The sequence below is a fragment of the Melospiza melodia genome, chromosome 22 (genome assembly GCF_035770615.1).
Source record: "Melospiza melodia melodia isolate bMelMel2 chromosome 22, bMelMel2.pri, whole genome shotgun sequence".
Taxonomy (NCBI): domain Eukaryota; kingdom Metazoa; phylum Chordata; class Aves; order Passeriformes; family Passerellidae; genus Melospiza; species Melospiza melodia.
The window spans coordinates 9983122-10004174 of record NC_086215.1 but is presented as its reverse complement, the minus strand read 5'-3'; the positions used below and the strand labels follow the sequence as shown (position 1 = coordinate 10004174).

At 53.8% G+C, this 21053-nt stretch overlaps 1 protein-coding gene across 1 annotated transcript; it reads right to left on the bottom strand.

Moving 5' to 3' along the window:
* Positions 1 to 1112: 1112 nt before the first annotated feature.
* DBH (dopamine beta-hydroxylase) lies at positions 1113 to 15854 on the bottom strand. The gene is made up of 12 exons (XM_063174511.1): positions 15477 to 15854; positions 13330 to 13476; positions 11856 to 12113; positions 10142 to 10318; positions 9424 to 9526; positions 8114 to 8280; positions 6644 to 6787; positions 6522 to 6560; positions 5572 to 5631; positions 4775 to 4902; positions 3993 to 4152; positions 1113 to 1281 (listed from the first exon to the last, which is right to left on the bottom strand). The coding sequence occupies exons 1-12, from the start codon at positions 15852 to 15854 to the stop codon at positions 1147 to 1149; spliced, it is 1896 nt and encodes a 631-aa protein (XP_063030581.1). The 3' UTR covers positions 1113 to 1146.
* Positions 15855 to 21053: the final 5199 nt, after the last annotated feature.

Below are 21053 nucleotides of genomic sequence, written 5' to 3'. Positions count from 1 at the left end.
TGCTCTCCCCTTTTCCTCCCTTGACTAGGTTTGTTTGGGTCACAGCCTCTTTAGAGCTGATTTCAATTCCTTGCCCTCGTGCCACGAGCGCCACGGGCAAGAGCGTGAACTCTGAAATGCTTTGGTTTTACTGAAAACATTAAAACCCAAGATTGAGATGAATTTTTCACTTGAATAGGAGGTGACTGCCCTGCCTCTGGCAGGGTGGAGGGCAGGGGAGGGGGTGGCTGTGGTCCTGTTCTGAGGGAAGGAGCATTCTGCCTCCCTGCCAAGCCAGGCATCACTCTGTGCCTGGAAGATCAGGTTTTGCTTTAAAAGGCTTTTTCTGGTGTGCAGTGCTCTGACCTGGGGTTTCTCATACACCCAGGGTGGCTGGGGAGGAGATTTGGGGGCCACCTGGCCTGGATCCCACCTGTCCCAGAGCTGGGATGGACATGGACTCTCCTCCACCTCCAGCCTCTCCTCTGCTCCTCCTGCATGTTCTCCATTCAGAGCTCAACAGCAAAAAGCAATTTATTTTACATTTAGATATTTAATGGAGCAATTTTTTCCTGACAAAAGATTTGTCATTCCCCCTCCTCCCCTCCCCTTTTCCAAACCCCATCCCAGAGGTGTCCTTTGTTCCCAGCCATTGGCATCTGGTGGCATCGAGAGGAACAATCCAGAGAGTGGAGGAGTGGGGAGGGAGGGGACGCAGGGGAGGGAGGGGAGGGCTGGGTGGGTGTTGTGGCACCCCTGCATCCTTCCATCCATCCCTCCATCCCTGCCAGAGCTGCCAGCATGAGGGAGCACCTGTGGAGCCATCCTGAGCTAGGCAGGACCGCGGGACACCAGCAAGGCCTTTGTGCTGCTCCCACACATCCCTTTGCTCCGTGCCTCAGTTTCCCCGCAGGCAAACAAGCTCCTTCCCCCCCTCCCTGGGGCTGCACAATAGCAAACCTCGCCGTTATTATCCCGGGGGTGGGAAGCAGCATTACTCAGAGCCAGCATTGCTAATGACACACTAAATATAGCTCTTCCCATCCGCGGAGGGCTTTGCTGAACCCTGCCTGATGAGCTGAACCCCCTCCGGAGGCAGGGCCAGGCATGGCTGTGCGGCAGGGATGCTCCCCTCGAGGATGCTCCTGCTGGGTGGCAGGCAGGGTGTCAGTCCCTCCGGAGCTGTCCCAGGTGCAGGGGCACGGGAGCAGCGGGCTGAGCCCCCGGGGAGGGCGGGCAGCGCGGGCTGGGCTCCCGCAGCCTCTCGGCGATGCTGGGCAGCGGCTGCTTCTCCCACTGGCCCTGCAAGAGAGGTCAGCAGCACCCTGAGGGCACGGCAGTGTCACAGACATCTCTTATGAAAAATCTCTTCCTTAGGATTTTTCCTCCTGAGAAGCTGAGAGGCCTCAGGAACAAAATGTAAACAATGGTTATCTGCTGCTGTGGAGTGCAGCAGGTGCATCTCTGATTGGCCCATGTTGGTTTTTTTCTAATTAATGGCCAATCACAGTCAGCTAGATTAGACTGTCCAAGACACAAGCTTTTGTTATCATTCTTGCTTTTTCTATTCTTAGCCAGCCTTCTGATGAAATCCTTTCTCCTATTCTTTTAGCATAGTTTTAATATAATATATATCGTAAAATAATAAATCAGCCTTCTGAAACATAGAGTCAGATCCTCGTCTCTTCCCTCATCCTGAGACCCCTGAGAACATGGTCACACAGCAGGTGGAAACGTTCCCCCAGAAAGTGAAGAAGATGTTGGAGGCTCAGTGTTTCTGTCTGCTTGGAGAAATGGCATGAGTTTTAACATCTGAAGTGGGTTTTTAGCCCAAATCAGGGTGTTTTCTCATGAGACATCACTAATTATTCCTAGTGCAGAAGCACCTACACATCCCCTGAGCGGCACAGACGTCTGGGGTGTTCCACAAATCCACCACAGCTGGGGAATTTCCACCCCAAAAAGCGTTACCTGCCACATCAGGTGGAGACAGCTCAAACCAGGGAGTGCCACAGGCCCACCATGCTCTGGAAAATCAGGAATTTCCAGCAGGGATGTGCCTGTGGAGCAGGAGGGATGCAGCAGCCTGGCTGAGGTGCCATGGGAGGGCTGTCACAGCCCTCAGAGCTCACAGTGACCACAGCCAGGACAAATCCCCCCACTCTGCGCATCCATGGTGACACCTTGTCTTGGGGATGCTCTCTCCAAAGAACAACCTGCCAGGTGCAGGCAGTGCCCAGGGCTGAGCCCACCGAGCAGGATCCAGCTCAGATGTGATGTGGGCATGGCCTGGTGGCTGCGGAGAGGTGGGCAGGGGCTGGGGGGGTCACGGGGGGCTCAGCTCAGTGTGATGATGCTCTGGCTGGGCTGCCAGCTGCGTGTTCGTGCAGAAATGTCAGCGAGAGGCTGAGCCACAGCGTGAGCAGGAGGAGGGAGGTCTGGAGAGGAGAGGTAGAGCCGTGAGTCATCAGCGAGATGAAAGTGGAATTTTTGTTTTCAGCTGAAATTTCTGCTGGTATGTCAAGCGAAATGGGCCAGAGCTGGCACCGGGAAAGCCCTGGGGAAAGATGGAGTGGGATGGAGGGACCTTTCCAAAGCTCATGGGGAGCAATCAGAGAGGGGACAGCTTTGCAGGGGAGCACCAGCTGGAGGAACAACTCCTTTCCTGTGCCCTTATGGCTTAGGGGAGCAGTTAAGCATCCTTAGGGTGCTCCTACTCCAGGGCTCAGCTCCAGCCCTGAGCCCATCTGCTGCAGCGTCTGCCCTGCTGATACATCCCTGAACCTGCTCTTTGGAGAGATCAAAGGCAAGTGGAGTGTCTTGATAGTTGTTGTTTTCAGTGCCTTCGAGTTGAAACCTGAACAGAGTTTACTGCTAGCCCCTGTGGGTGCAGGGGAACTTGGGGACGGCACCGTCCCCGCTGCCGCTCACAAGTGTTACCTTGAGGTTTGGCTCAGTAATTAACAGCACTCAGTTCCTCCCAGAAATCATCAGATTTGGGATCACTGAACTGCAAAAACATGAGCTTAATTAGAAGCTGGTGCTTTTCTCTTGGCAGAAGCAGCATGGAATAAATGAGATGTCTCCAAGTCGGGCTCGCTCTGAAACACCAGCAGAGCAGAGGCTCCTTCGCCCTCACTGTGATGCTCTGACCCACTTTGTGCCAGCACTGGCTCTGGACTGCTCAAGGCCCTTCCTGACAGCCCCCAAGACCTCTCTGAAATCAAGGGAGTTGTCTGAGTCATAAATTAGGATGTTTAATTCGTAACTCTGCTGCTGCACAAAACTTCTGCACCACTTCTGTCCCTGCAGCAAAGCTCTGAGAGGTGCCTGGTGTCCAGTTCCAGGGAACTGAAAAGGTTTCTGCCCACCCCAGAGTGAAACTTTGCTAAAAGGGATTTACAGTGGCAGAAAGCTGATGGTCATCCCTGCAATCAGCTCAGGATGCTCCTGTGCTGCAGTGGGTAGCACTGGATCCAGGCTAATCCAAATTTATTGCACTGATAAATGGCATTGGAAGATGATGCCGGCATTGGTTTTAAATCTTCACCACCATCATCATCATGTTCCTCATCTCTAGGCCTGGTTTTATTTTAAAGACCTCCCAGTCCTTTATCCTTCACGTTTTGCTGGATCACCACCTTTGGAAGCTGCACAGATGCTGTGTGTAATGAGCTTGGTCTGCTGGGACCTGGGGGGATTTGCCAAAATCCTAAAATCCAGATCCTTGGATCTGGCCCTACTTTAACAGTCAGCAAAAGCAGCCTCTAAATCACTTTATGCAAATGCATCTCCTAATTGGATCTGGCTGGGAGCATCCATGGTGGGCTCCTGATGTATTGGCTAAGCCCAGGGCTGGGCTGGGCTCTGTGTCCTGCTGATACCAGGGATTTCCAAGCAGCTCCAGCCCCCTGCCCTGAGCCTCCTGGGTTTGGATGTGTCCTGAGCACCACAGACCCAGCCTTACATGTGGGAACTGTGCAGGGAATCTCTGGGAGTGAGGCTGTACCTACCGGGAACCGGACAGCCGAGGATTTGTTGCAGTGCACGGAGATGGGAGCAAAGCCGTAGAGGGATTTCAGCACATCCCTGTTGAAGGTGTTCCAGGGGATGGAGTAAAACTGCTGAGGGACAGACACCTGTGGGCACATGCAGACCTCCTCATCGTTGAACCTGGGCAGGAGAAAAGCCAGGCTGAAGCACAGCACTGCTGTGCCCTTCCAGAGCTGGATGTGACCAATTCCTTCCTGCCTGACCCTGGGATGGCTCTGAGGGCAGCGCTGGGCACAGGGACAGCCTGCAGCAGCCAGCAGGGCAGCATTTGGGAGCAGCCCGTGGGTAGGACACCCTGTGCAAGGTCAGCATCTCCCTCTGCTCATGGGTGGATGGGCTGCAGCCTCCTCCCCTGGTGTGGATCCTTGGAGTCTGCCTCGAGTTATAAGGAATATTTTGCATTTATGCACTCAGCCACAGGCTGACTCTTGCTGAGCAGTCCCTGCGTCCCTTCCTGGTGGGAAGCCATCCTCCAAACCCTGGGTTTGGCTGTTGTACCAGTGTTCCCTGTGCCCCCAGCCCCCATGTGCAGGGCTCTTTACCTGGCATGGATCCTTGGAGTCTGCCTCGGGTTATAAGGAATATTTTGCATTTATGCACTCAGCCACACGCTGACTCTCGCTGAGCAGTCCCTCCCTCCCTTCCTGGTGGTTCTCACTCCACAGCCATCCTCCAAACCCTGGGTTTGGCTGTTGTACCAGTGCTCCCTGTGCCCCCAGCCCCCCTGTGCAGGGCTCTTTACCTGTTGACAAGGTTGAAGTACCGGTGCAGGTAGCCTGGATCCACAGCGCTTTTGCACAGCTCCAGCTGGGTCTGGGGGTAGTAGTGCACGTAGTTCACACACATCTCCTCCAGGATGCCAAAGCCTCCCTGTGGCACAGGCAGGAAGGTGATGGAAGTGGGGCATGGCTGTGCCCTGCTGGGGCTGTACAGGGGCAGGGAGGGCAGGGGGGCACAGAGCTCACTCAACACTCACATGCATCTATACCTAAAAACTCTTTTTAGATCTAGATCTGGATCTCTAGATAGATAAAGATGAGATAGAGATGGACGTAGAGATAAGTATTCACACCCCTTCAGGTGCATGGCATGGCATGGCCAGCTCTCTGCTTGTCTGCCCTCTGTGCAAGGACAGACTTCCAGGCTAGACCGTGTGGTTTACATTAAAATGCAGATTTCCTATAATCCCTCTGCTATATTTAGCCTTGTCGCTGTTGATGGTACCTCTGACAGGCTCTTTTATATTTTTTTTCCCACTGCCTATGTAAGGAAATAACATGCACTGTCAAAAAATGCCACTTCTCTTTAATTACAATTAATCCCTGGTGGAACAGTTTGTGATGGGAATTACAGTGACACATGCTACTTCACAATTAGCACCTTCACATCCCCACTGCAGGCAGCAGAGCCTTGTGAGTTCCCTTCTTCCCACCCTCCCTTGGCTTCTGGCTGGGGTTCAGCCTGGTTTCATGCAAGTGCCCACTCTGGGGGTGCCCCCAACCCACCCTGGTTTACCCCCAAAGTTGCCCCTGCACTCACCACGGTGGCTCTGCTCCGGTCCTCAGTGTTGTATGTGCAGGTGGTGATGAGTTCATCACCCTAGGGGGTTCAAACACAGGAAAATTTAGGGATTGGGGAGTGTTCCACATGGAAATCTCTGCTCCCCATACCAGGAGCCTGCAACCCCTCAGGAGTCCTTGCTAAAACTGCATCCCCTGAGGAGATTCCCCAGGGCTGCATCCCAGGGATGGTGTTTCCTGCTTTCCTCGCTTTTTAGGGATTTCTGCGGGGTTGAAAACACCTTAGCATTGCACTTAGGCAAGAGCTTGAGGTGCCAAAACACGAGCTGACTTGATGGCACAGCAGCCTCCCTGCCACAGTCAGTGCTGAGGACCGTGGGGACACCCCAGGGCACAGCTCTGGGCATGGCTCCAGTGGGTGCTGAGTGCTTTGAGCAGCTCCAGGAGCTGCCCTGGGCACGGCTCCAGTGGGTGCTGAGTGCTTTGAGCAGCTCCAGGAGCTGCCCTGGGCACGGCTCCACTGGGCGCTGAGTGCTTTGAGCAGCTCCAGGAGCTGTCCCCATCTTTGCAGTCAGGTCCTTCCCCATGTGAGGAGCCCTGGGGCAGGTTCCACCCCTGTTTTCTGTTTTCCCACCCACTCCCACTCTGATGCTGAACCTCTTCCTCTCCTCCCATCAAGCAAGGCCAGAGGGCAGCACCATGGCTCATGCTCACCCCCTGAGGAGCCTCCCTCTGCCAGACGAAGCCCAGCTAAATCAGGAGCCTCATTTAGCTCCCGCCTGCCCACACACCAATTCTGGGCCATATGAGAGAGGTCCTGGTTGTCCCCAAAGTATCTGCATGGAGATGGCACAAATGACCCAGCAACCTCCCTCCAGCCCCGCTGGGAGTCCCCAGATGGGATGGGGAGATGTAAGGAGGCAGGGGACTCAGGTTGTGCTGTTTGGGACATTTTTTGGAGCAACTCACCGGGAAAACAGAGACCACCTCCTTCAGCATGCGGATCTCCTGGGAAGGGAGGGAAGGGCACATATCAGAGTGGCACCGTGCCCAGGGGGGACACCCAGCCGTGCCCCCTGCAGCCCCTGTACCTGGAAGTGAGGGCTGTAGTGGCTGTCAGCGTTCACAACCTGCCTCTCCCTGCCGTGCCGGGCCAGCACCGTCACCACTTTCCTTCCTGCCAGGTGTGTGTGCAGCTGCGAGGCGAAGATGCGGATGCCAGCAGAGGGCAGAGCCTGGGGAAGGAAGGAAGGAAGGAATGAGGGACAGCTCAAGCCCCCGTGGGACCCCTGTCCCTGTCAGAATCCAGGACATTCCTCTGGCTGCCCTGGAGGACTCCAGACCCTGGCAGGGAGATCAGACATCTTGGCACGGAGTCAAAAACATCTGTGCTTCTATTTTAGCCCATGGAAACAATTCCCAACTTTGTGTGAGGCTACAAGAGTTCGAGTAGAATGATAGTGAACTTGTTACAGGGTAAAAAAGTAGAATTTTGGGGATTTAGAATGGGGGTTCAAGAGGCAAGATGGAGGGATCTGGGTGTGTCTTGTCCTTCTTCTTGTTCTTGTCCTCCATCTTCTGCTGGGATGGAGGACACTTTTGGATTGGTTTAGAGTAGAGACAGACTGTCCAACATAGGTGATAGGCATTGGAAAATTATTGTAAATAAAGCACACGTAGTTCTTCGTATAAAAAGCCAACACCACCCCAAGGGCAGGGACTGTGCCACAACCCAACCTGCTGGACAGAGCTCAGCAGGTCAGAGAAAGAATGGAACAGATAAGAGGAAAATAAACAACCTTGAAAACCAGAGCCAAGGAATCTCGACTTCTTCTTCGGTCACAGGGCTGAGAAAAACGACCTTTAATACCTCAGGAGCCATCTCAGCAACACAAAACCCGAGATGTCCCCTCTCACATCCCCTCCCTCACATCCCCGGCTGTGTGCTGGGAACTGGCTGTCCCTGTTCTGGCTCTCACGCGGTGTTTAGGGGATTGCTGTACCCCTGGAGAAGCAGCTCAGTGAGCTCCTTGCAGAGGGACAAACCCTCACTGCTGCCAAAGCAATGCTCCAGGGCAGCAGGAATTGCTGGGGCACATCCAGCTTCCCTCCCTGCCGTCCGTGGTGGTGGCACAAGAGATTCCTTATGGGTAAGCCCTACAAAAACAAAACCAAAGCTTCCCTGAGAGAGCAAGGTGGGCCCTTTGGAACCATCTTTGAGGGAGCTCTTGGCAAGCTCCCCAGGAGCAGGAGCCAATTTTCCCAGCCCTGTGAGGGAAAGCACCACTGGGACAGGGCCAGCTCGGCAGTGAGCTTTATGGGAATGGTACCCCAGGGAGCTGGAGCAGATGGCTCCCCAGGAGAGCTGCTTTCAGGGGGATCCAGCACATCCCAACCAGCTGCTCTCTGTTTATTGTACACAGCAGATTTTTCTTTCCTCACGGTGAGTTTAAAACTTCAAATTGGCAGCCTGGAAATTGGTGCTGCCTGGAGCCAAGGAAAAGCCACGGGAAACCTTTCTCCTCTGAGGTGCAGATGGGATGGAGGGGACAGGCGCTCACCAGCTGGGTGCATTTATCTGTGCAGTATCCTGTGAGGATGAAGCTGTCCTCTCCAGGGGGAATGGCCATCACTGGGGTGTACACCAAGCCCAGCTCCATGATTCCAGCATCATAGGGACGAAGGGTGGCCGTGTAGTACAGCCTGATCCCCGAGGAGTCACGGCGACCTGGGGGCCAGGGGACAAGGACAAGTCACTGCAGGGACAAGGCCAACAGGTGAAAGACAAGGACATGCTGTGGGGAGCCTCTCACTCCCGGCTTCCTTCCTCTGTTTGAAATTGTTTTAAATCCTACAGATTTTTGTGGAAATCCTCACTGAGTGTCCCCAGATGCACCTGGCTCCCTGGTGAGGGCACTGTCCCAGGACAGCAAGGTAAGGGTGCCTTTGGAGAGCCCAAAGCAGGAGGACAGAGCATGGGGTGCTTTGGAGGACTCCCTCAGGAACAGGGCTCACTGCAGCTTCTTTAATCCCAAAATGCCAAAGGGAAAGAGCAGGGTCAATAGGTCAGCAGGGGTTCGGGGCAGCTCTGAGCTCCCTGTCTCCAGGCTGGAGCCCACCCAGGGATAAGAATAACGGGGGAGACACTATTGGTTAACAGGCAAAAGCAGATGAATGATGGAAGATGTGAACTCTGTATTTATAGCCGTGTTTCTTCTCAAGTTGCCGAATGTGCTATGATTGATCCACAGTACATATGCTCTGGCCTCCTAAAAATATCCTTGGGTAGTCAAGAAGCTGCTTGTTTTTATGTTAATGAAGAAACTGGGTTGTTTGGAATCCTTCTTTTTTTTCCAATGTGTCTCCTGACAATGTTATCGAAGCAGGAGAACAGGAATCAACATCCACATCCCCCCCTCCCCAGGCAGCCTGGTCTCTCTGGTGCCTTGGCACTGCTGTCACTCCTGCTCTGGGCTCAGACCCAGCCCCACCACCTTGTGTGGAAATTGGGGTTACTCCTAAGACAGCCCAGCTGAATCCTGGTGTTGCCCTGGATCACATCCTTGCCACAGGAACTCTGTGGGGGCAATTTTCTGCCTGCAGGCTCCTTTCCCAAGCATCCTTCCCCACCTCTGGGCATGCATTTCAGTGAGGATGGCTTTGCTGAGACCAGAAAAGCAGCAGCGTGCTGGGGGGTTAATGTATTCTTCCTGCAGGGACAGATCTGCACCATCAGCTCTCCACAAAGTTGAGCACAGGGCCATGGTTTGGGCCAGAGGCCTCCCCAGAAGGTGGCAATGCTTCCCTGGAATTTCCCCAGCTCTCCCGCCATGGTCACACAGGTAAAACAACGTTCAGGGCAGCCCCTCACCTTTGAACACCAGGGGATTGTGGTAATGGATCTCCAGACGCAAATATCTGGAGGAGCCTGGGCCACCAAAGGCAAGACCTGCTTCTTCAGGGTAATAGAAAGCCTGGAAGCAGAAGGGAGGGTGTTAGGGGAGCAGCAGGGTGGCTTTCCTGGGAACAAGACTGGAAAGCCTAAGGGAATGTGTGGGTGTAATCCTGACCCACACCATGGGCCATGACTTGTGCCATTGGTTGTGCTTGGAAAGCTGCCCTTGCTTCCAAAGCTTCTCTCATTCCACATGCAGTGGCACAACACCTGAGTGTTGTCATAAAATCATAAAATACCCTGAGCTGGAAGGAACCCACAAAAGGATCATCAAAATCCAACTCCTGGCCCCCTTGTTGTCCAAGGAGGTTTTGGACAACATTTGTGAGATTCCTGGGGCACAGGACAGCCCCAAGAATCCCACAAGTGTTGTCCAAAACCCCCTTGAGCTCCCTCAGACTCGAGGCCACGACCATTCCCTGGAGAGCTGTTCTAGTGTCCCACCCCACTGATTTATGGCATCAGAGAGGAGAGAACTGGGGACAAATAGGAAATCAAACACATCCAGGAGGGGCTGAAGCCAAACCCCAGCAGAGCCCAGGGTGAGGGCAGCCCCCAAAGCGGCACCGGGATGGTCTGGGAGGCAGCAGGGCCTGGTTGTCACCCAGGGGGACATGTCCCTTGTCACACCCACCTGTGCCCCCATGGCCCAGGCTGCCAGCACGTGCCTGCAGTAGTTGAGGCGCTCTGGCTTCATCTTGGAGTCGCAGGGCCCGTTGTAGTGGGGGAAGCTGTCGAAGTCGGCCGCGCACTGGAAGACCTCCATGTGGTGCACCAGGGCCTCGTTACCCGCCGTGACCACCGGCTCGTACTGCAAGGCAGGCCCAAGGAGGAGAAGAGACACTGAGAGCCCATCCCTGGGACCTGCAGGCTCCATGAGGGGCCAGGGCAGGAGTGTCTGTGACCTGGTACCAGTTTCTGCCACAGGTTGCTCAGGCCATGAGGCAATGAGGGCCAAGAACTTTCCCCTCATATTCTGGTTATGGCAGAGTTAAACAGGCCCAATCTCCAGGGTGAGAGGACACTCTGAGAGCCCATCCCTGAACCCTGCAGGCACCACAAGGTGCCAGGGCAGGAGTATCTGTGACCTGGTACCAGTTTCTGCCACAGGATGGAGGGAAGGTTGTTCAGGGCATGAGACAGCAATGGCCAAGAGCATTCACCTCATATTTTGGTTGTGGAAGAGCAAAGCACCTGGGTACTTCAAAGGGGAAGCAACATGTTAGTAGTGCCCAAGGAGCATTTACGTCAGTTGTGGAAATATTTAATTTCTTGGCTGGCTCAGGGACCAACCCAGAGCCTACCAGAACCCACAGAGAAGCAGCTCATCCTTTCTCCAGCAAGAGATGGGGATCAGCCCTTGGTCGGTTTTGTGATGACTGAGTCCTTTACCAGAGGTAAAGGTGGCCCTGGGGATGCTGCTTTTTCCTACAGAGAGTCCTGGCTGTGTTGTTGTTGTAGCTCTGCCTGCAGCCCTTGGGTTTTGTTTGTGTCCTGCAGCTGCCTGGGGCATGGGGAGGAGGATTTGGGGTAGAGAGAGTGACTCAAGGCTGAGGAACATCTCTGGCTAAAAGTGCCAGATGCAGAAGTGATCTGCAGCAGCGGGAAGGTATCAGGAGTTACACACTTCTTACTTACACACAGATGATTCACTTCACACCATCTGTCAGAGAGAAAATCCTCCTTCTGAGCCTCCCTTAGCATCGTCTCTCCCCTCGAAATCACCGAGCGCTCGCTGCAGCTCGAGTGTCTGCAGGTTCTCCTCATCCCCCTGGTGTGCTTTTGACTCTGGATGTGCCAGGTCACCTCCTGAGCCACCCCCACACCTGCTGGGTGCTCTCCCATCCTTTCTTCAGGGTTGCCAGCAGGTTTCTGCCTCTCCTCTGCAGGAGATGGCCCAAGCAACACTTCTGGCAGTGCCCACAAGTTGCATTTACGTCTGTAACTCTTTTTTTGGACTATGCCTCATCTTTTAGATGGCAGTTCCCATCCTGGTTGGCTCTGCCCTGCTCTCATCAGCCCTGTTCCTTTGTTTCCTGTGGTTTTATGCTCCTCATGTGTGCCAAAGTCCTGCTGTGGGTCTGTTCCTTCTGCAGGGAGTCAGCCCTGAGCCTGCCCTGGAACCTGCTGGATGTGCCACGTGGGAAAACATTACCTGGTCCTCTCCTGCTGAGACACTCTAGGAGACAAGAGGATGCTACTGATTGCTGGGCTGGACCTGGAAGAGGTTTTGGGACCACATTTGGATGCCAGGGCCTGAAAGCCTCCCTGTGACATGGAATTTGCAGGATGTGAACACAATTTCTGACCCACCCTGGGGATAGCAACCCCCTTCTCCTGCCTCTTACCATGATTATGTGGTGCTTGGGGAAGCCCTCGGGGAGCTCTGCCATGTAACACCAGTAGGTCGTCTCCTGGCTGGGAATGACCACATCTGGGGCTGTTATCTCCATGGTCTGCATGTCTCTGGGCAGCTGAGGGACGCTGATGTTGGGTTTGAGCAGCTGCACCCTCTGCAGCCCCCCGTGGAGGGCAGAGACATTGATGGCTTGCAGGGAATGCACTGGTTTCTCCAGGATGCCGTAGATCAGGTGCACGGTGCCATCCTGAAGACAGAGCAGAACATACCTGTGGGGTTTTCATGCTGAACAGGAGCTGCAGGGACCATCAGCACCAGCACTGGTGGCATGAACCCAGAAATGGGTCTGTGACCCCACCCTGGCTGCACCAGCCGCTCACTGTGCTGTGCTGGCCCAGGACAGCTCTACATTCCAGGTGTTTCTCTGGCTGATGTGGTCACTGAGGGTTCCCTAGCAGGTTCCCCATCAATTCCAAAAAGGTGGCACATCCTCTTTGCTCCTTCCAAGCCCCTCATGAGCTCCAGGCTGGGACAAACCCATCAGTGCAGGGCTCATCATCCCCTGCAGCCCAGCAATAGCCTGGAGGTAACAGCAGGAACAAAACTTCTCCCTGTAGTCCTCCCTTTTTCTTCCAGCTTCTTTTCAGGTGGAAGGAACCACAAGAAGCTCTGCTGAAAGTCTGCTGCAAACAAGAACACTGAGAGCTCTGGACAGGAGATAAGGGAGGAAGGAAAAAGAGAACAATCTTTTCCTGCAGGATCAGAGAATAAAGACCAGCAAGTGTTTTTGTGGCTCTCACACACAGATTGTTCCCTCCAGGGCTCTCAGTGTTTTGGCAGACGGCAGACACTTCTCACCACAAGAGAAGCTTTTGAGCACCAGCAGCAAAAACTCGAGGACACTTTGTGCCCACGTTGGCTCTAAAATATCCTGCCCACAAAGGCTTTCATGTGAGATGAGCCTTGCACTGATTCCAGGGCCTGTAGCTGAGCCTCTGAGCTGTCTGACAGGAGGGTTTATCCCAAATCCCAGCTCAGAGAGGAGTGGTGGGTGCAGAGCCAGGGAGACACCACCGAGCACAGAGCAGCACCTCAATTTGCTGTCCCTTTGTCCCAGCTCCTGTCACCACCCTCCTGTTTGCCTGCTGTTGATACACCAACCCCTCTTCGTGACACTCCCAACAGTTGGCTCCAGACTGTCAAGCAGAGTGATGCAGGAAGGATTTATATAGACCCAATGCATGTTCAACAGGAGCTGATGATGCAAACGAGCTAAAAGCTACACTTGAGAGAGCTTTTGAAGGGCTTGTGAATAGATGGTGCCAAACATTACTCATGGGCCAGGGCTGACATCTGTAGCTCACTTCCTCTGTGCCTCGCACAGCACCAACACCTGATGCTGTGCCCAAACAGGGCTGGGATGGGGCTGGGGGTGCCACAGCAGGGTGAGGGCGATGCCGTACCTCTATCAGGTAGTCCTTGGGGTCACAGGTGCTGAAGGCTCTTCTGAAGAGCAGGTAGAGCCCCTCAGGAGCCCTGCGAGCCCCGAGGAGCTGGTAGTCCTGCTGGGAATCCATGTGGAGCTGCCCCTTGGCATCACTCCAGGCATCCTGTGAGGGAGAGAGCAGCCTGCTCAGCCAGGAGGTGCCTCCAGAGGTGCCACAGGTCCTCCTTGTGTGCACCCTCAGCACCCCAGAGCTGCAGGATGCCTGTGCTTTGCTCCATGCCCACCTCCAGCACCTCCTGGGCAGATCCATGCTGGAATGACCTCTGCTGCAGGATCCCTGGTGCTCAGACAGACCTGGGAAACACCTGAGCCAGCACTAAGAGTCTGCAGAAAGACCTTTACAAGCTGAGATGTGAGTGGGGAAAGGTGGGGAAGGGAGGAAGGAAAGCCCCCAGGGACATGTGAAGGTGTTGTGTTGGTCTGTGCTGGAATTTGGGTGTGTTTGTGTTGGGGAGACCCTGTGGAAGGGAGAGCTGGGCTCTTCAAAACCCTTGGCACAAACCTCCCTCAGTTTAAGATCAGACCTTTGTTGGGTTAAAGATTTTCTGCAAAATTCTTAATTGTTTTTTGTGGCCAGATTGTTCTGGAAGCCCAGCACGGCCTCCTAAAAACTGCTTGTTGTAGAGGATGGTGACAAAGCCACCCCAAGAAGCAAAGCAGCAGGGTATTCCTGTGCCTCAGGGTTTGAAGGCTTGGAGTGTAAAATCCTGGGATAATTTGGATTTGATCAGGGTTGTTTCTTTGATCTTTTGTTTCTCCCGTGGGTCTCCTGTTTACTCAGAAAAGGCACCCAGGAAGTAGCTGGCTGTGTGCACACTGGTTCTCTTATCTTGGGAGGAAAAACCAGAAGAAAAAGGATAAAGCAATTTGGCATCATGTCAGCCAGAGCTATAGAGTCATATTTCCAGAACATATTGTCCTTAGAGGGGGAGAGGGAAATCAGCTCCATGGAGCTCTCATGACATTTGATTTCATAGGAATATGGAGCGCAAGTTAATCTCATAGAACATGGGGGGCTGAACAAATGTGGATCTCTTTAACAGCCAACACACTTATCCAGAAGAAAAGCTGCTGGGGGAGAGAAAAGCAGGGCTGGAGAGATTTATAGAGATCTCCTTGCAGGATGCTGCTCAGCACCAAGTGAAAGAGAAAACCCAAGCGCTGCCGGGCATTTCTGTTTGTCTTTGGGTGAGTTCAGGAAGGCAGATTAGAAATGATCCTTTATGTTTTCTTTACATGATGCTGTGAAATCCTGGAGCATTTGGCCCACCACAGACCCTGAAAGGCTGGTAATTAGCAGGAAAAGAGCTCAGATAATAAAGCCTTCTTTTCATGCTTTCATTGCACTGCGGATCACATTGCGGCTGATTGCGAAAGAATGTGTTTTATGGTTAATTTGAAGTAAGCAGAGAGGTAAAATTTAACTTAATGGAAAGCCTCATAAAGGCAAAAATGGGAATTTCTTTCTGCAGCTAAGCACAATCACAATCAGCCTGATGTGGTGGGCTGGGGATAGGGCTGGGAAAACCACCCAGACAGAAACCCAACAAACAGACAGCGGCAGGAAGGATGGAGTTTGCACCAGCAACAGCAAACAACACAACTGGAAATCAGTTTTCCCAAATACATCTGCACCTTTAATATCTGACAGCACCCCAGGTTGCCCTGTTATCCCATTGATCCCTTTGGATGCAACTCTCAGCTGGGTTCCTCCTGCTGGCAGGAGCAGCCTCTGCCTGGTGACTTTTGCCCTGTCTCGGAGCCATTAATGGGAGCTGTGGTTAATTTTTAATGTGGCTGGCAGCAGCACACGAGTGAAGCAGGGTGTTGATGTGTGTGTCTTTGCAGCTGAACACAGCAGAAACACCCAGCTCCTGGCTCCCTCAGCCTTGCTGTGTTTATTCTTTCCTCTTGTGGGTTAATCTTAATCCCCATGCCAAACCCACCGTGTGCATCCGATCTGGGGTAGAAACCCCTGAAACCTTCTGGACCCTGAGCACTGTGCCCTGTACCCCACTCTACCAAACCACCAGCACAATTCAGAGAGCTGCATTTCCAGGAGGGAAACCCCAAAAGCACCCATGCAACACTCAGGTGACTCACCCCAAAGTAGGAGTTGTGCCCATCGCTCCAGAGCACGGCCAGGTCCGCGTTCTCAAACTCGCCCCTGTCCGACATCCCAAAGAGGAGCCCAAAGTGCAGCTCCTTGATGAGCAGCTGGAAATTCACGGCTTGCTCGGGGTAGCTGACATTCCAGGAGAGCTCCAGCAGCCCCTGGGGATCCAGGGGCACCTTGTAGGGGAAATCACTCTGGCGGGGTGCTGAGCCCTGCAGGGCCACCACCAGGATGACCAGGAAGGCTGCCACCAGGGTGAAGTACATGGATGCCACCTCCCTCAGCTTGAGGCTGGGGCAGGAGCAGGGCTTGCTCCTGGAGCTCTGCATCCTGCCAGGACAGCACCCGGCACCTGGTGTGCCCATTTATGTGCTGGCCCTCCTGGGCAAGCTGGGTAAGTGATTGTCTTTAATTGCATTTAGCTGTTGGGAAATTGGGCTGGTGTATTGACCCCCGTCAGCTCCTGGCCAAACACTTGTCATCTGCTGTCTCCCCTTAATTGGCTCTAATTGCACATGGACATTATCAATAGCAATTGGGTTTGACTGGGCTGATGTGATTCGCTCTTAAATCTTCTTTAGTGGCTGGGAAGGGCTGGTTGCTCACAGGCTGCTCTGGCTGAGCCCTTGTGGACATGCTCTGCACTGTTCGTGGTACTCTTGGCCTGGGTGTCCACACAGCCCAGCCTGGGATCACCCCAAACGTGGCCAGACAGGAGAACAAAGCACCCTGAGCCTTGTCTGAGCTCCCAGGCATTAAATAATACTGACAGGGATTGAAATATTTTCCCTGCAAAGCTCAGTACCAGAAGAAATGCTGATTTTCCCCAAACAGCAAGAAAAGAGATGTGTCCTCTCCTTTCTCCTCTCCTTTTTGGGCTTTATGGGATTTAATTCTGGCCCTTTCAAACCCAGCTCCTCTCCCACCCAGCTTTGTACCCACTGAAGCCCCCACCTGCCTAGACCACTGGATATATTCAATATTTGTTATTTCTTTGTAGCAGCCGGGACTTGGGCTCAGTTTAAAGTTTAAAGGCACCTTTAGCCTCTCCCCATCCCGCTTCCCATTTGTTTAAAATCTGATGGATTCTCTTTCAGTTATTACCTTTCCCATGTTAATTGGAATTATAATGAACTGCCTGGAGCTCTTTGATGCAAACACGCACACGCATTGCCTGGCTTTATCCTGCTAGCCGGCGGCATTGTTTTACTAATTTATTAATAAAAATTGTTTTATTCATTTATTAATTTTATTAATTTATTTATTGGTGGGGTTCCCTCGGGTCCCCTCGGGACTCGGCTTTCCTCCTGCTCCTTGCAGCAATGTCACAGGGGCAGATCCGCCTCCCCCAGCCCTGGCTAAGGAGAGGAAATGGATTCAGCTCGGCGTTTTAATGAGTCATCAATGCGAGCATCTCCACGTTAAACCCGAGGAGGTTTCACCGTCCTAAGACACAACCATTACTCAGGAATGCGTCAATTGATCCCGGCCGCGTCTCTCTCCTTGCCGGGTGACCTGCTGCTCGCAGGGTTTGCTCTCTCAGTCAGCCCCAGCAGGCAAAAGGCCAAGCACAGGGAGGGATGGAGAGCTGAGCTCTCCCAGGGGAGCGTCCCTCATCCCCATCCCTCCCCCAGTGACTCCAGCGCACAGCCCAGTCCCACATCAGCTGCTGAAAAGCCTTAAAAAGCATTAAAAAGCACGCCTGGATAGCAGGAGGAGCTGCCTGGGGATGCTCCCAGCGTGGCATCTCTGGGGTTCTGCTCACTGGAGCTGCTCCTGCATCTGCACCTCACCCCAGCCATGGAGGATGCAGCATTTTCCTCTTTTCCTGAGGCTCCAGGACACACCAAAGGCATCAGATGGATGTCCCTCATCCCCCAGCCCTGGTGCTGGCTGCCTTACAAAAGCCCCACAGAACAGATTTTTGTCCTTGCCCATCCCTGATCCCCTCCGAGCAGATTCACCCACTTGTCCTCCCCTCTTGGCTCCGTTTCCTCATTGTAAAGAGAAGATGCTGAGCTGCCAAGCATGGCAGGAAGGCAAAGTGATCCTCACCGGGGGCAGGAGGGGTCCTCAGCTAACAAGTTCTGCCTCCCTCCATCAGAGATGAAACCCCAGGTTGCTGGCGTGTGCAAGTGCAGCTCCTGAGCTCTCCTGTACAGGAGGAATTTGCAGTGGAACAGCAGAACACGGGCAGGTCAGCTTGAAAACAGCTGAACTTTGCAGATAAGCGCTGAGAATTTATTTGAAGAGAGAAAAAAAATTATGTACATCTCTCCCACTGCCCCCCTCCTTCAGTTTCTCCTGAGTCGTGGCTCATAAATCCAGGCGAGGAGTGAGGATCCAGCTTTCCACTCATTGCTGGCAGTGTTTATTTTAAGACTTCAAGGAGATGTAGAATCGCCAGAGTTTCCTGACTGGGAAACTCATTCGGGAGCAGGATCCCACGGGAGGGCTGTGGGGTGGGAGCCGTGGGTCCTGCCCCGTCCTCTGGGGCACAGCAGCCACTTCGTGCCCGTGTGGGAGCTCCTGAGGAAGGGAATGCCGGCAGGACAGTGCTGGAGATGGGACTGGGGTGTCCCCACACCCCTCATCCCCCTCTCCAGGCAGAAAAGCAGGAAAGATGCCCAGGAACACCTGGAGCGGGCTGTGAGCCCCCAGGCAGGGCTGGATGCTGAACCCGCACCGGGAGTTGCCGAGCCCACACTCAAACCCTCCCGGTGACAAAATTCCATGGTTTTCTCTCCGCACTCAGCACCTGGTGGCCAGCGGCGGCTGCCAGAGCCCGGCAGGGAGCCGGGGAGCAAAGGCTGCTCACAGGTACGGCTTCAACCACAACTGATGCTCCGAATTAGGGGCTGGAGCAGGCAGAGCCCCCCGAGCTATAATCCATTGCCTCGCTCACAGAAATGGAAATTCGATTTGGGCAAGGACAGGGAGGGGATGGGATGGAAGGGAAGCTCTCTGTCTGCTCCCACTCTCCGTGCCCCGGGGCTCTGCTCTCCACAGCCCTGCCCAGCCCCAGGATGGAGTTTTTCTGGCTGCTGATGAGGTTTGGCAGTGCCTGACTCGGGCTGGAGCCGTGTGTGAGCAGGGCAAAGCTGGGCTGGCACACGGGGGGATGCTCAGGCTTTGGTGATCCTGCAGGGGTCAATGTGGGCTGTTCCTCTGGCTAAATCCAGCCCTCAGCCAGCAGATCAGAGCTGTGGAGCAGCCCCAGGACTCACAGGATGTGTTCCATCACACCCCAAGGTGGGGAGGATTGTTTATCATCCTTCCCAAAGGATCTCTTTGCCCACTCCTGTTCCTTCCCATGAGGCATCAGAAGGGATCTGCAGGCTGCTCATGGGGTTTTTGTGCACCAGGACAGCACTGGCCCTGCCAATTTGACTTTCAATTGCCCATCAGGGGTGCAGGTGAGTGTCTGCCCTCTCTAAAGAAGCTTTAGTGTCCCTGTGTCACCTGGGCCACAGCGAGCTGTGAGGTTTTACAGGGAACTTCCACATGTGACAGCAGCCTGGGCTGGTTTAACTCACAGATGTGACATGTGCCAGCCAGGACAGGACACTTGGAGGTGACTGATCCAGGTGGGAATGGTCCTGGACACTTGGAGGTGACAGTGATCCAGCAGGGATGGGTGTGAAGAGCCATTCCTTCCTCCTTGCCCCGAGTTTGTGCCTTACAGCACAATTGCTGTAACATCCCCCTTGCCAAGCCTCTGCTTGTTCCAGTTTCTTGCTTTCTCCCAGTCCGTTTTGCCTTCCTCAGGACCAGATTTTTTTTTTTTGTTTTTTGTTTTACACCGTGGAAGAAAACTTTTGCCTCACATCCAAAGGGGAAGCAGCCCCAGACCTCCCCACTGAGGCACTTGCCCCAAATTAGGGACAGAACTGGACCTGAGCTGCTCTTTACAGCTCAGACTCTGCTCCTGCTCTGGCACTGAAGGTGAGGACAGCACTGCCCTGACTGGGAAGCTCCATCCCTTCTGCCTCTCCCCCTGCTCCAGCCATGCACCCACAGATCTGCAGAGCCAAAGGTGGGGGTCTGGGCTAAGCCACGGTCAGCTGGTGATGGGACAGCAGGAGAAAGGCCAAAATTACCCCAAATTACCATTATTTGCTCTTTGGGAGGTGTTACTGTCCTGCCAGGTGCTCCAGGCTGGGTGAGCAGCCAGGCCCCTTCCCAGCAGAGCATCCCAGAGAAATTCCCTCCCCAGTGCTGCCGCAGCTGAGGCACCTAATGAGATCTCCTCGCCTGTGCATGCTATATTAGGGTTTCCATGGATATGGTGTCACAAACACTGGGCTGTGGCTTTGTTATATAAACAGGAGAGATTGCCACAAATACCCAAAATATCTGAAAAGGACAGGAAGAGACAAAAGCGTTCTCTGGGTGTGTTTATGAGGCGTTCTGTGATCCAGGGGATAGTGCCAGTGGGAGGTGGGAGAGGTCTGAGTGAGCTTTGGGATGTGGAGTTTATCTGAGGGGTGGTCTCCGACTCAGCAGCTCTGGAGACTCACCCTGATCTTCAGTGGGATGGTTTTAAATGAACAAAAAGGTGCTGCTGGCTGGGCTGCTCCTGCTCTGCTCGTGCCTGAGGGCTGGACTGGGCTCCTGGTGTGACTGGAATCCTTCTCCAAGAGCAAGTTCATCCTCACTGAGCCTCACACAGGTCTTGGTCATCCCCTGCTCCTGCCATATGCAAGGAAATCCTTCTTCCTGGTGGGACCAGGGGTGCTGTTGGTGGTGGGGACACACAGCTATCAACTCTCCCAGGACTGCCCACTCCTGACCCTACTTTGCAGGACCAGCTCAATTTTTAACAATTTCAGGTGCAAGAAGTCCCTTTTGTACAGTCGAAAGGATCGTGTAATGTGAGGGAAAAGCTGCTCTAGAATGGAGGTGGGATGTAAGGGACACAGAGACATCAGGGTGGCTAAAATTGTATTGCACTCCCACTCCCCTGCCAATAACAACACCAGAAATAAAGTGGCTTTGCAATAACCATCTCCACGCATTGGAACACAGATTCACGTGTCCCCGCAAAAGATGCTCCAGGCAGGATCAACTCTGCTCCAGCCTCGCTCTGCAGGAGAGCCATGGGAAGCTTGGCCCAGTCCTCCCAGTGGTGGTGACTCTTCCCCCAGCAGGTGCAAGCCCAAGCTCCCAGTATCCACCAGTGCCTCCCTTTTCCCACCCTCCATGCTCACCTGTGATGACATTCCCAGCCCGTGGCTGTGTCAGCTCATTCCAGATGCCTTCCACCATGGGATGAGCATCCATCCATCCTCCATCCATCCATCCATCCATCCATCCTCCATCCATCATCCATCCATCATCCATCCATCCATCCATCCATCCATCCATCATCCATCCATCCTCCATCCATCCATCCATCCATCATCCATCCATCCATCCTCCATCCATCATCCATCCATCATCCATCCATCCATCCATCCATCCATCCATCCATCATCCATCCATCATCCATCCATCCATCATCCATCCATCCATCCATCCATCCATCCATCATCCATCCATCCACCATCCATCCATCCATCCAT